General features: G+C 37.5%; 1 protein-coding gene across 11 annotated transcripts in view; it reads right to left on the bottom strand.

Moving 5' to 3' along the window:
• Nucleotides 1–13,423, bottom strand: part of LOC126871347 (prolyl 4-hydroxylase subunit alpha-1) — a 378,752-nt gene that overhangs the window by 126,992 nt on the left and 238,337 nt on the right. For 10 of the 11 annotated variants that reach the window (XM_050630037.1, XM_050630038.1, XM_050630036.1 and 7 more), the window contains one exon: nucleotides 2,599–2,640. The exons of the other annotated variant lie outside the window; for it this stretch is intronic. In XM_050630037.1, coding sequence (XP_050485994.1) covers nucleotides 2,599–2,640 — 42 coding nt within the window. The remainder of the gene's footprint in view (nucleotides 1–2,598; nucleotides 2,641–13,423) is intronic. 11 annotated transcript variants of the gene reach the window in all.

Genomic DNA, 13,423 nt, shown 5'->3' with positions numbered 1-13,423 from the left:
AAGAGATAAAGCGTGAACAGAGTTAGCCGCGAGAAGTAAAATGAAATTCTATAAAAACACGACTAATTAACGAAATACGGTTGACGCGAGAAAACCGGGAAAAGGAACGCTTTGCAATCGGATAAAACTGCGAAAAACTTCATGGACTGAAGACGAGTGAAGAAAAACCTGCCAGAAAAAAGAGAAGAAAATTGGAAAAACCTCGCGTAGAAAGATAAATAAACGGGAACTGGGTACAAAGACAAGCTAAGACAACCAGAAAGCTGTTGCACAAAGGGCGATCTCAGAAGAAAACGAAAGAAGAGAAAAAATGTGATCGTAACAAGCTAACAGAAAAAACGTGCAAAATGAAAGACGGAAAAACGAAGAGTCATGAAAAAATAGAATGAGAAAAAGAGAAAAGAGCCGGAAGAAGGGAGAAAGGACGAAGAAAGGAGGGATCCCACCCTTGCGGACTCGGCACAATGGGACACGCACAATACGAGGTTGGATAAAGGGCGGTAGAGGGACGAAGGAAAGATAATGTAGCGTTGGTTAGGGAGGAGCGAAAACGAGAAAGAAGAGCGAAGAATAAAGAAAGAAAGGAGGAAAGGAAAAGGAGGGAGCGCGCACCCTTTGCGTTTACTGCAGTGCTCTTCAACCCCGTTGGATATTTTCGACGAGATTTGACCCTCGTCTTCGCTTCTCTCTCGCTAATAAATAATAAAACGCCGAGACAGAAATGTGTCGTAAACTGCACCCTTCGACAGAAGCCAAGAATTCATCGGCCACTTCAGAAACAGAGCGCCAGTTTTATTTCCTTTACGTGCCACCAGCTACGTTCTTAGGAAACTTTTTTACAGTTAGACTCTTAATCTGATACGTTTAAGCACACTTTTCGCGAGTTTTTTCTCCGCTTTTACACTCTTGCTTTTTCTTCTTCTTCTTCTTCTTCTTGCTTGTCTTCCTTGTTCCTTGGTTTATCGTGATAAGGTGGTCTCAGGATGAATTTAATAATAAAAATACCTCGTATATCATGCTTGACACGAGAATGAATAATACCAGAGTTCACGAACATAGACTTTAAAAAAGTGGCATTATCTAGTGTTACTTTGGATCAGAGTTGATTTTATTGGCTCCGGAATATCCATTTTCATCGATGCTTGTATCGGCGATAAATCACGCGAGACACTAAAAGGAAGGATATTGGGCAAAGTTTAGAAATCCTGCGGATTGCTAAGTCGCGTGAAAAATACCGCTGAATCTATTCTTTACCGTTCCAGAAGACAAACGTTTCTAAAAACAAGCTCACAACGTTTTTGTCCGCTTCGTCTCAATTTCCAATTGAAACGACGAATCATCCACACCAATGACACTCCTCTCGTATTTTATCCAAACAGCGCGAAGATATTGTTTAGCTTTAAAGAAACTTAACTGGATCGAAAATAACCGAAAGAACGCAGCATGGTTAATTGTTAAATAAATTGACGCATTTTTAAAATAAACGATGCACCGTTTACGGGTGCAAAGTGCAGTAGCGGTATTTTGGAAGGAACTGAGGGAAATAGCAAGGCAGAAAAGAGAAAAGAAAAAAGAAATAGACGAAACGAGCAAAGTTCGTGCCACGAAAACGAAAGAGTTTCTTATACATCGGTGGTAAAGGAAGTTCTCGCGGTTCGAAACCGCGTATGAATTATTCGAAGCGAGCTTTAGACTTTATCGTTCGAGTCTATCGAATCGCAGCGGCGACGCACGGAACTGCATCGACGAGAGGTCTCACGCCAGAAGCTTGCGACCGGTTCGTTGGTAGATTTCGGGATCGAGGCACGAAAATGCGCGATAAATCTCGTGGCTGACTGGCGGAACATACACGAGGAACAATCATTTCCGGGGAATTTCTGGTCCGCGGAACAAGAACCGCGAGTTACACCCAATCGATTTCTGTCACGCCAGAAGTCGTGCTCTTTACTTGTTATTGACGCGGATAAACCCTCGTCCCGATCGTTCCAATTATCTGTCTTTCAGCTGTTTGAATTCGAATCATTTTAACACGCTGACTGGCACCGTGGTCATCGGTGACCCACGTTAAATCGGTTAGAATGATTCAAATAAGACAGAGTTCGCGAACGAACAAGTTTCCAAGAACGTGAATGATACTGATAATATTTTCAGGAGAAAGTGTACGAATACAACATAATAGTTTCAATAATAAGAGTTTTGTTAGTAATACGAATTTATTGATAATATTAACAAAGACTATCTCGTTATATTTTTTTTAGTTTGATACTTTTGTTTCTCGCTAACGATAGGAAAGTTTATTCATTCTACTGATCGATTATGATACACACGAGCTTCGACACAGGTGGTCCTTGCGCACGAACAATTTCCAATTAATTTGAATCTGTTTCTGATTAATTTATGCGCGTGTAAATAAATGTGTTGCATGCTATAATTAAAATTTTGTGCTCTCTTTTATACCTTATTTGAATCCACCTGAATTCACATTATTCAACTAATCTGGACAATGTCATCGAGTCATACACAGCTTTGCATAAATCTGTATGATTTCGAGATGAAACTAATATTTCTGTTATTTTCGGGCTTGATTTAAATACTCACCGAAATTAAACGGCGAGAATCGAACGAACGCTGGCGATAAATCTGAAAAGAGAAAAAGAAGAAGAGTTTATCATCGGTGTTTATCGGATGAATGCCATTTAACATCGGATAAAGCGATCAAAACGTGATATAACCACGCGAATTTTGGAAATACGAAAGTGGAATTGTTAGCATTATCGCGATGAATGGTCCGAGTAAAGAGAGAACGATGAAACGTTCGATCATTCGATTTAAAAGACCCAACTGAAAGTATTTCCAACTAATAGAATTTCAATGCTCTGTCCTGCAACAAACGCACAGTTAACGACAAAACAAATCGGATCAAAGCGGATGGACTGTGCCAGCGGAACGTTCGAGGCAGTGTCCACTTAAATCCGAACAGACAAGTTCACTTTTGTTTCATTCTCGCGGGAATCGGGCGCAACCTAGTATATAGATGCTAACGTTTTGTTCTCTGTTCGTTGGTAACTTCGAAATTTCGTTGATTCTAATTGTTCAAGTTGAACGATGTTATGCTTTCTGTTCAGCTTCAACAATGTTGTTTGTCGCGTAATACTACGTTCTAAGTTTAATTTGAAAGCATGCAGAGAAATTTCGAGACATTTAATACAAATATGCAACAGGATGTCCCAGCTTCTTCTCGCAAATCCTTACCAGCATATTCTGTAAGTAAAATTAAGAAAAAAAAATGTTACATAAGCAAATGCGACATTAAAGAATTATGAACTGGTGTCTCGTTGACACTGCATTAGAACACATTGCCAATATCTGTTTGATATGTTTACACAAACCCTAATGTTTACTTTATGAGTTCGCTGATCTGGTCAATCAGTCTGGCAATAGTTAGATTATCATTACCCTGAACGATGAATAGGTTAGCAATTCCTTGGCCTCCAAGATCATCAGATATCACGTCAATGGATTTTTACTCGCGGGGAACCGCGGAAGTATTAATTTATCAAATATAAATTAATACGCGTCAGGTGTTAATGTAAAAGATTTGTGACGTATTTGCCAGAATTATGGAAAAGCTTTCTATTCTCCGTAGATACCAATCCTACGTATTTAATATTTTGAAATGGAATCATATTGTGATTCGACAATTTATTGCTATATGGTGTCGAGCAAGAAACCAGTCATTTCGTATTTTTGTTATAACTTTTCAATGAAACATTTCAGAGCCCACGTTTATGTAATATCTTTCTCTTATCTTTGTATAGAATATGCTGGCAAAGTTTTGCGGGAAAAGCTGGGACACCCTGTATATCCCGCAGAGATCAGGGAAATACCTACATAAACAGTTCAATTATTTATTAGGTTAATAGACCTTAATATTTTTAGGACCATATTTAACATTTATTATATAATTAAAATAGCAACTCGTGCTATACGCTAATTCTTTACCAAGATACATACGTGTGACAAATATCTTGTAATCTGTGTATACATTTCCAGACTTGAGGTTTCAAATTTTACCAATATAATCATAACAGCCGTGTCTTGTTATATTTCTCCATTACGGTGACTCATTACGCTAGGAAATTTCAAAATGTTTTATATGACACGCACGATGCACGTATACATAAAAGCTTCCTATGGCAAGTGTTCAAATACTTTCGTGAGCCGATGTAGACAAGCCACCGATGCAACGAGACTATACAATTTACCAGAAAATCTTCAAAAAAAGTTAACAAGCTAATATCACATGACCCTTTTGAAATATCGCCCAGTTGGAAGGTAGCAGATGAGCGACACATGTCGGCAAAGTCAAAGAAGAGGCATTACTTGAAAATTACCTCTGTTGAAGGAGCGGAGCGCGTATCAAGGACGATCCTTCTCGCGAAGGGTGGCCCGAAGGGCTTCTCTATTCCCCATTGGAAACTTATAAAACGCTGAACCGGCACATTTCACACGGCCAATTTATTATCCCGTTCTTCCCCATTTCTTCGGCCATCCCGCGTTAGCTTCAACCCACCTCCAACCCCCATCTTCCTTCTCTTTTATCAATTGTTCTCCGAGGTTTTTCATCTTCTCCTCGACCGATCTTCGTTTGATGAGTTCCCAGTCGGATCGAATCGATATGCAAAGCCGGGTGGTCTCCGATATTCATTTCGTCCATGCGCCGTGCAATTCAGAAATTTGCATCGATTGATTATCGTACGGCACTGTTATTATGCACCTGGAGCATTGTGACCATTCCAAGCAACGCACACTATCTCCCAAAACCTATTTCTAAAATTCTGTATTTTTTACCTTCTTGTCCATATTACGTGGAACACTGTTCTCGTTATCGTTGTTCCTCGCTCCCTCTTACGATTTCTGTTGTAGGAATTTCTTTACTATACTGTTTCACTTATTTGACAAAGGGTGAGGAGGTAGATGCGTGGAATAGTTTGGATACCAAACAAAAGTTTATGATCAAGCGTACTAAAATTCTATTGTTAAACCGAGAGTGTTTACACAAATTCGTATTTATTTATCAAAATGATAAAGAAGATTGAGCTCTAAATAGAGATTAAATACGGTAGAAGTGTACATTTGAATTTCCCACAGTTGGAAAATTATTTTGCAGTGCACCGTAGAAACGAAATCCAAACATATTTGCTTTGACACACGGAAGAGAAAACATTAATCGATAAATTGTATCGCTAAATATTATCAAACAGACACGTGCAACATTCATCTATCAACTCTGGACAGCTCAAATAATTTAGTGCTCTAAGCTAAATCATTAACAGCAATAAATAATAGCAATAAATAAATAATATATATTGCCATGCTAAAAAGAATTAAACGATATTTATTCTCTTCTCTGATATTTCACGCTTCTACAAAACGCCTAAATAACATTTAGTATTTTTTCCACTCATTAATATCACAAATTACCTTAGAAATTTCACCTACGCTTATGAATATTACTGGACCAGGCATCTATTCTTCTTTTGTTCTTTCATTTTTCTTATCACTACGAAACATTTAAACAACATCTATCCAGTGTATAGTTAGGCATTTTCTTTCCTTGGTAAAACGAGACAGATCGGCCGTTGTCTTGTTCATAATTCACGATTAAAAATGGTATCCGGCAAGAAGTACGATCGACCACTCGGTTCTAAAACATTTCTCGAATCGGCACACGAAGGGGCGACCAAACGTAGAGGGAAAATAGCACCGGCCATAGATTTTTACGGGCCGTTTTCCAGCAAGCAAATCGCGACAATTTTGCCGGCCGTCGATGCGGAAAATGAGTTTCTACGCTGCCGGAAGTTCCACTGGATATTCGCGATTCGACCTGGAAAAGTCGGCAAACATACGATCCTCCCTGTTCGACAAAGAATGCCGCTGTACGTATTATCGTCGGGCTAGTGACACTGTCTACGAACGAGGAAAAAAAAGCGAATGAAGGAAAAAGAGGAGAAAGAAAAGAATAGTCGTCGTGGAAGGAAGAATGGCGAGCGTTAAAACTTTCGAAATAACAAAGTTTCAGGAATCTTCTCGTGAAATGTCAAAGCGTCGAGGGAGGGAAACATCGATTATGGGGTGTGTTGAAAAATCGACGAAGAATGTGCAAGAAAGTATGCGGACACTTGGCTATTTTTAAAGAAAAACTTGTAATTCGACTTCGTTTAGTTTTCAATTAATTAAGGAGTTAGTTTAATTAAGGAATTAGACAGATAAATGAAATCACGGTGATTTTTATTTTTTAAAACAGACTCATGTGTTAATGTTGCTGAAGAAATTAAATATATAGTCTTTATTCGAGCAGAAGTATTCTTAGATTTATATTTCCAGTGAGATACGTGTAAAGGTTTTAATGCTTAACGCTATTGATTGATTCGTCGCATGAAACGTGTTCGAGTTGTAATATTCAAAAAATTCGATATTAAACCCGTTTGCCGACAGTTCGAGGAATATTTACCAAGTTTTAATATTAAAGGCTGGCCGCGTTCGACGGTTGACCGACAAATTCATGTCGAAACATTAAATTACAAGTTGGGAATACGCGGCTATCGAATTCTTGGCCATGACGTGAAATTCGATTCTACATTATTAAATAATTCTCCTTCGTTTTACAAATATCAGTTTACACGGTGTAACAGGCTACGAAACGAGACGATCGGTTCGCGCTATTGAATTTAGATTCAAAATTCGACATTTTTCATTGAAAAACGCTCGCTCGTGTCATTCTGTTTTGGAAGTATCGCCAGCAATCGAATTACAGCCCCGAAAAATTCGCACGGTGAAATGGGACAAGATCGAGCTGGAAAATCGACCGATCGTACACAGTGTAAAAACAAATGAATCCTCTTGTCGCGAATGATCCGATTATCGAGAGGGGAGTGAATGGAAAAAATCATTGGCGTTCGACTTTATCAAAGCTCGAGATTTCGTCGATAATTGTATTATATACAATTACTGCAGAGCTTTGATTCGTTCGATGGGAAATTCGTGCAACTCGACTGAGAATAAATGAACCGCTTCATTCGCAGAATTCCCTCTTCTCCTATCGTTCTCTCTCTATTTTTCTTTCGTTCCCTGTGTCATGAAACTCGATTCCGTATAAACGAATCGGTGTTCTTAATTAACGAACTTGGTGAAAACTGAGTGTTCGCCACTCGATGGAATTTTTTTCGTACAAAGTATCGTCGACGAATTTTTGTTTCTTTTGCAAACTTGCGCGATTGTGATCAAGTTGAGGAAATTCGAAGATGGTTCGGCTTACAAAAGTTTCGTGGAAAATAAAATGCAACCGTAGAACGCTATTCAGTTAACAAGTCTTTGCTCTTCGTTTTTCCAACTCTTACAACGGCGAACGAGCTCGTGAAATTTCACTTACGAACGTTTCGTGGCGAACGAAATGCAACCATGGTACAACCATCGCGTTATTAAATTGCTTCGTTGTGGTACTTTGTACACGACCTCATTGTTCTATCGCCTTTATTACACGTAGTAACGATATCGCGTTACGAATCAAACGACACCCGATAAATTTACACGATACACTTTTACAGTCAAAGTTACAGCAACGTTCTCGTAACCTCGTTATTCCGTTTAGTTATTATCGAGATAAATGACGCGGACCACGTTGGTAAAAGCGCCGAGTATTTTACTGTCAACAGGTATAATTTTGTCGGTTAATGTTTACCAAACATCCTACTGGTTCGGTAGAAAAGAGAACCACTTTGTTCCATTTACGGTTTTATACGATTTTGTTCTGCGTTAGTGGATATTTACTTTCTCGTAAAAAACTGAATTGCCAGATCTTTCCTGTACAAGAGAATCGTGCTGTAATATTCGAAACACACAGTATATTTTATGGCAAAGCAATGGTTAAATCGGTTATTCCATTACTCGAGTACTTGGCTGTGATAGACAGGATAATTCTATTTTTAGTTCATTTTCAACGGTGAATGTAGAAAATATGCGACAGTAGTGGTTTTGGTAAGCAACAATTAATTAAAAGGTAGTTGATAATTTCTAAATTCGTGTGTAATATGAGATTGGTGTTTTAAGAGTTTTTTTTTAACAGGAATAAAACATGTAGAATATACTTTTGTTAATTGGTAATATAGGTAATATGTAAATTATTATTTGAAAACGAAAAGAGAATTATTCGTTTAGATGAAAATCTGGTATGATTCATGCGACATGTATCGAACAAACTGCCTTGCTTTTTATGATTTTTATGATTTATTCTTACTTCATAAATCGACCATTCATAGAATAGACTAATTTAACGTTGCACAGTGTTAAATTCGTCTCGATATACGTTCTAATGTTAAAAGTAAAAATAATACATTTTCGTGCAAAATATTAATATTACAATATTTTTCTACATTACACAATTTTATCGACACTTTCCACGTTGTATGCTTGCAAGCTCGCACCTGGCATTAAATATTTGTCTTTTTCCTGTTTGTCCACTCTCACTGTCTTATTCTATACATTATATCTCATACACGTATGATTCTCTCTCGTCCGGTTTTTACTATGATTTCTGTCGTCAATAAATAAATAAATTCTTCGCAGTTCATTTATAAACGAATATGTGAAATTCTACAACTATGAAGAAAACGTAGAAATATATCAAATATCAATAGAAAAATACAAAGCGTCCAACGTTTACAAGATAAGACATACTTTTATTTCAGTTATCAGTGTTACTAACATACTTCTATTCAAGATATTAATATTTTTAAAAATATGAATCAACACTAACGTTCTCTGTCTACTTATAAGATATGCCAACATTTCCACTTAGAACAGCTACTCTACATAAATCTACATATGGACGTATAACATCGTCCAGTTTTCACGACGGAACATCGCGTTTTCCACCAGATTCTAACATACCATGAGAGGGAATCACGTTGTACTACGGTTTCCACTTAACCAACGAGTTACCAACAGCATCTGAATCTCCGGCGATTCCTCTGGTCTAATTTCGTTACAACCAAAGTTCCACGACCCGCGAAACAACTCGGCTAATTATATTTCGCCGCTATCACTGACCTCGATAAAACCGGAGCAAAGATCGCAGTTGCCATTAACAACGATCATTTGGCAACGAAAACTCCTGAGAAGATGAATTTCAACTGTAAAATCACCGTCGCGACCTTCGCTATCGCGATGATAACGAAATACAAGAAGAATTTGTCGGAACATTCTCGATCAAAGCCGATTACTGGAACGTGGATTAACGAAACGGGAGAAATTATCACGCTTTTGTTGAAAAATTTTGCTTCTTCTTCATATTCATATTCATGAAGCAAGCAAACATAAAATCGTTGATGCTACCATACAGTTCTTGAAGGCATCTATCCGCTAACACTAGATATAATAAAAATAATATAATAGAGTTATTACACGGTTCTAAATTCTAATGGTTCATGAGAATTGTACAAAATTCCTAATAGGTCTAATATTTTACAAAGTTCAAAGTTCTTAAAGTCCAGACATCGAGAGTCCTCAGAATATAATTCGCGAGAGTTCCGAGCATCACAAAATCACGTATCACGTGGATTTAACGTATTTAGTATTTTCAACGTTTTACTGTGTTGGCTTCGCCAAAGGCGCTCGAACGTCAACGACGACGCCGGGGCCGGAAACGGTGGAGATTAAATTACGCGCGATTCAATTTACACCCGATAATTTCAACACTGTGCTTCGACTCGTGTCGCGAAAAAGAATTTGTCAAGAACCAGGCGAATTCCGCTTGAAAATTCCACTTGGAAGGGTTCTAGTGGTGTATCAACGCTTTGGAGACTACTAGAATGTTTTCAAGAAAGATAAAGAGAGGAAAGATAGGAGGAAGGCGATGTAAAATGCGATTGAGGGTCAAGATTTATTGGCTGAGGACTTTAAATAGCTGAAATATTTAAGAATTACCGATAACTACTAGCTAACTACTAAGAACTACTGATAAATTTTGGAATGTTGAAACCAGACCATGGAATAGCTAATTCGTCATTTCGATCTATACTTATCCGCGTCTACATTATTCTAGCAACAAATTTCAATAATAAAAACAGCAATAATATTTCTTTTCGTTAGGAATAATTAACTTCGAGAACGTAAAAAGAATAATTAAATTCCGAAACATTTTTAACGATTTTAAAGATATATCGCCCGTGAAACTACTCTTAAATGCATCCATAAAATAAACGTAAAAGATCTATAAACTAGCAGGTCTTTATTTTTCATATTACTGCGCTACAAAATTTCGTTTATGGATCATTATGAGTCTCCGTGCAACGACGGAAGTATTTCCTAAAAATATTTTACTCCTGAGAATGTTGTAAACTTCTTGTCTAATTTCGCTGAATCTTCTTCTCTGAATCTTGAAGGCTTCTAAACCACCCTTGAAATTACATAAATTCATCGGAAATCAGTCGAGAAAGAATCTATAAACCGGGTAAGCCATTATTTTTTTATATCATTGGGCTACTAAATTTCGTTTATAGATCGGTGCGCGTCACCGTACACCGATACGATCGATTCGATGTAATTGATCGATTACGATCTACGACGTCGTAAGTAAAAGCGATGCAACGATGAAGTTGACACGTTGCACGAACGATGGAATTAGGTTGCATTGGAAGGGGTATATCGAGATGGAGAAATATGGAATGTAGGACGCAGTAAGGAGTACGCATCGACGATATCGCGCTGACAAATTGCGATCGCTTCTGGCGGCGTGATGAATCCGCGGAGCAGGGATGGAGGAACAGTTACTGAAATATGGAACGATAAAAGCGGTTGGGACTGGCTGGTGATTTAACGCAGAAGGGAATACAGCGGAGTTAAAAGCAAAGGAATATAAGGATGATGGAAACAGGGTAAATAAGAAGGGAGTTAAAATGGCCGGGCAAGGAGAAACAGTAAAAGCAGTATTTTTCAAAGAGTTTGAAATTATGATCTCGTTTTATGAGAACTAAGTAATCTACCGTGTTTACGACTTATTTGAATAGAAGAGCATTTTTTAATTGGATAAACGAGACACGTGAAAAATTAATTTTCTAGGGTATAATAATTTTACGTGGGAAACAATACAAATACGTATTATGCGATATCGAACATACGAGGCCCTCGATAATTAACGCCATGTAATCTATTTTTTGATAATTGTTGAACTTTTGAAAAAAAAAAAAAAATAATATGAGTTATTGAAATAAGTTCGCTTATCATAAAGAGTAGTATAATAATAGATAATAATGAATTTCATTATACTAATTGTATAATCATCTGAGATTCGCGATTTCAAATATCGTGTAACAAAGTTTGAACGAAAAATTCTAGAACAGCGTGTACGTCTCTCGTCCCTCTTTTTAATTTCGTAACCATCACGATGATTATTTCATAATGGAAAGCTTAATTTAATCAAGGAATGTATTAATTCATTACTCGGTGAAAATGAACTTTTTCCATCCTCCTAACGCCCTTTCCAATTATTATTACTATAATTAACTGTTACATTGTAATTATTCGTTTACAATATTGTACATATATGTCTTTTTATCTCGTTTCTCACATTTATTACTTTGACACGTTCGTAGTCTTCGGTATCCGTTATACTTTGTTACAAGTTGTAGCTGATTGTCGCTAGCGTGAAATTACATGAATTTAGACGATGGCAGAAAAATGTGAGGAAATAATATGAAACTGTAAATGAATTTAGAGATCGGAGAATCCTTTAAATATTTGAAATCTATAGAATCTTAAAGAATCCCGCTGAAATCAGATCAACCGCAAAGCAAAGCAAAATAAAAAAAATGAGACAAAACAGAATAAAATAAAGTAAAATAAAATGAAAATATAAAAAGTAATAGACTGAAGTAAAACGAGAAAGAAGAAAGTCAAAATGGGTACACAAACCAGGCCTGATCGTAAAACGGAGAAAAGAAGGATCAAAAGACCCGAAGATGGTGCAGCTATCCAGAGAGCGGGAGAGACAGAAATGCTAAATGATCCTCTGAAGAACGAGGGAGATAGGACGAGTGAAAAAGTCACGTAGATCGCTTTGGTCCGACGATGATGACGGAGTCCACGCTGCTGCTGCTGCTCGCAGCAGCCGTCGAGACATCGAATTATCGCAAAGTTTCCTAAGAGTTCGGAATACCAATGAATCCGCGTTGGACAATACCAGAATATCGGCTGCCGAGTGTTCTGCCATCGAAATACTGCGCCCCGAAATATTCAATCCCACCCTCCTCCTTCCAGTACTCCGCTCTTAATCGACTTTTTTCGACGCAACTTTCTTCTATATTCACTTTTTATTCTTCCTTTCTCAAGGAACCTATAACCCTAAACTATGCAACATGTCTCAGTCAGATGAGATTATCTAAATATCTACCTTATTTACGATTATATAAAAAAGGACAAAGTTGAACTATTTCAAGGGACACACGCAACTGTAGAAAGAATTTTAGAAGAATTTAAAGAAACTTTTACCATCTTCCATTGCACAACGCTTGATTACTAAGTTTGTAACCATTGGAGACACAAAAGCCACAGAAATTTTACACAGATTACGAAATGTGGTTTCCATCATCCGGCAGAAATTAAAGTTTCGCGAAATCACGATCACTTAAAGAGGACAACGTTTCAACAGCAACGAGGAAGCAGAGCAAATAGCGTGCAATTGACTTCTGACCCAACCCTGTACTTTCTATGAAACTGGAATAAAAAAATTACGCAATCCGCTGACGAAAGTATATAGAGAAAAATGGAAAATAACAAAGAAGAATGACACAGTCGTTCCTTTTTTTTTTTTTTTTTTTTTTGGAAACATTTTATTGAAATGTAAAGTTTAATGAACCAAGTCCGGTTTACGTTCGATTAACTTTCGTAATAAATTAAACAATCATTTGTTGGCACTCGCAGTCTTTGAAGCTGTACAAAATCCTATTCAAAAAATTGAACCAAATGGGAAATTGCAAGAAGCCCGCCGAAAATCTAAATCTGAATTGTAAAATTAACTGTAGCATACGTGGAACCGAATAACGACAAGTAATAGCACAAGCATAATGTTAATGGACTTCCCTTCACGCGACTTTGCTTTTTCTTCTTCTCGCGTCTCTAGAAATTGCCAACTTATGGATGTACCGTCACAAAGAAATAACATAACGGGTATTATCCGGGCACTTTGCCGGATCCAAACGACTCGATGAATCAGCCCGGTCCGCTCGAAATTTGCCGGGAATAAGCGGAACGACGGCGACGATCTGCATTTCATGAAAAAGTCTTTTGTTGGAAAGATTCTAGGGAGGCAGGTTCTGCGGCAAGTTTAGATTTATTCGGGCAACTTTGTTGGTACGCTATTCTGGTT

Source organism: Bombus huntii, chromosome 11 (genome assembly GCF_024542735.1).
Source record: "Bombus huntii isolate Logan2020A chromosome 11, iyBomHunt1.1, whole genome shotgun sequence".
Classification (NCBI taxonomy): Eukaryota; Metazoa; Arthropoda; class Insecta; order Hymenoptera; family Apidae; genus Bombus; species Bombus huntii.
This window is presented reverse-complemented; position numbering and strand designations above follow the sequence as displayed.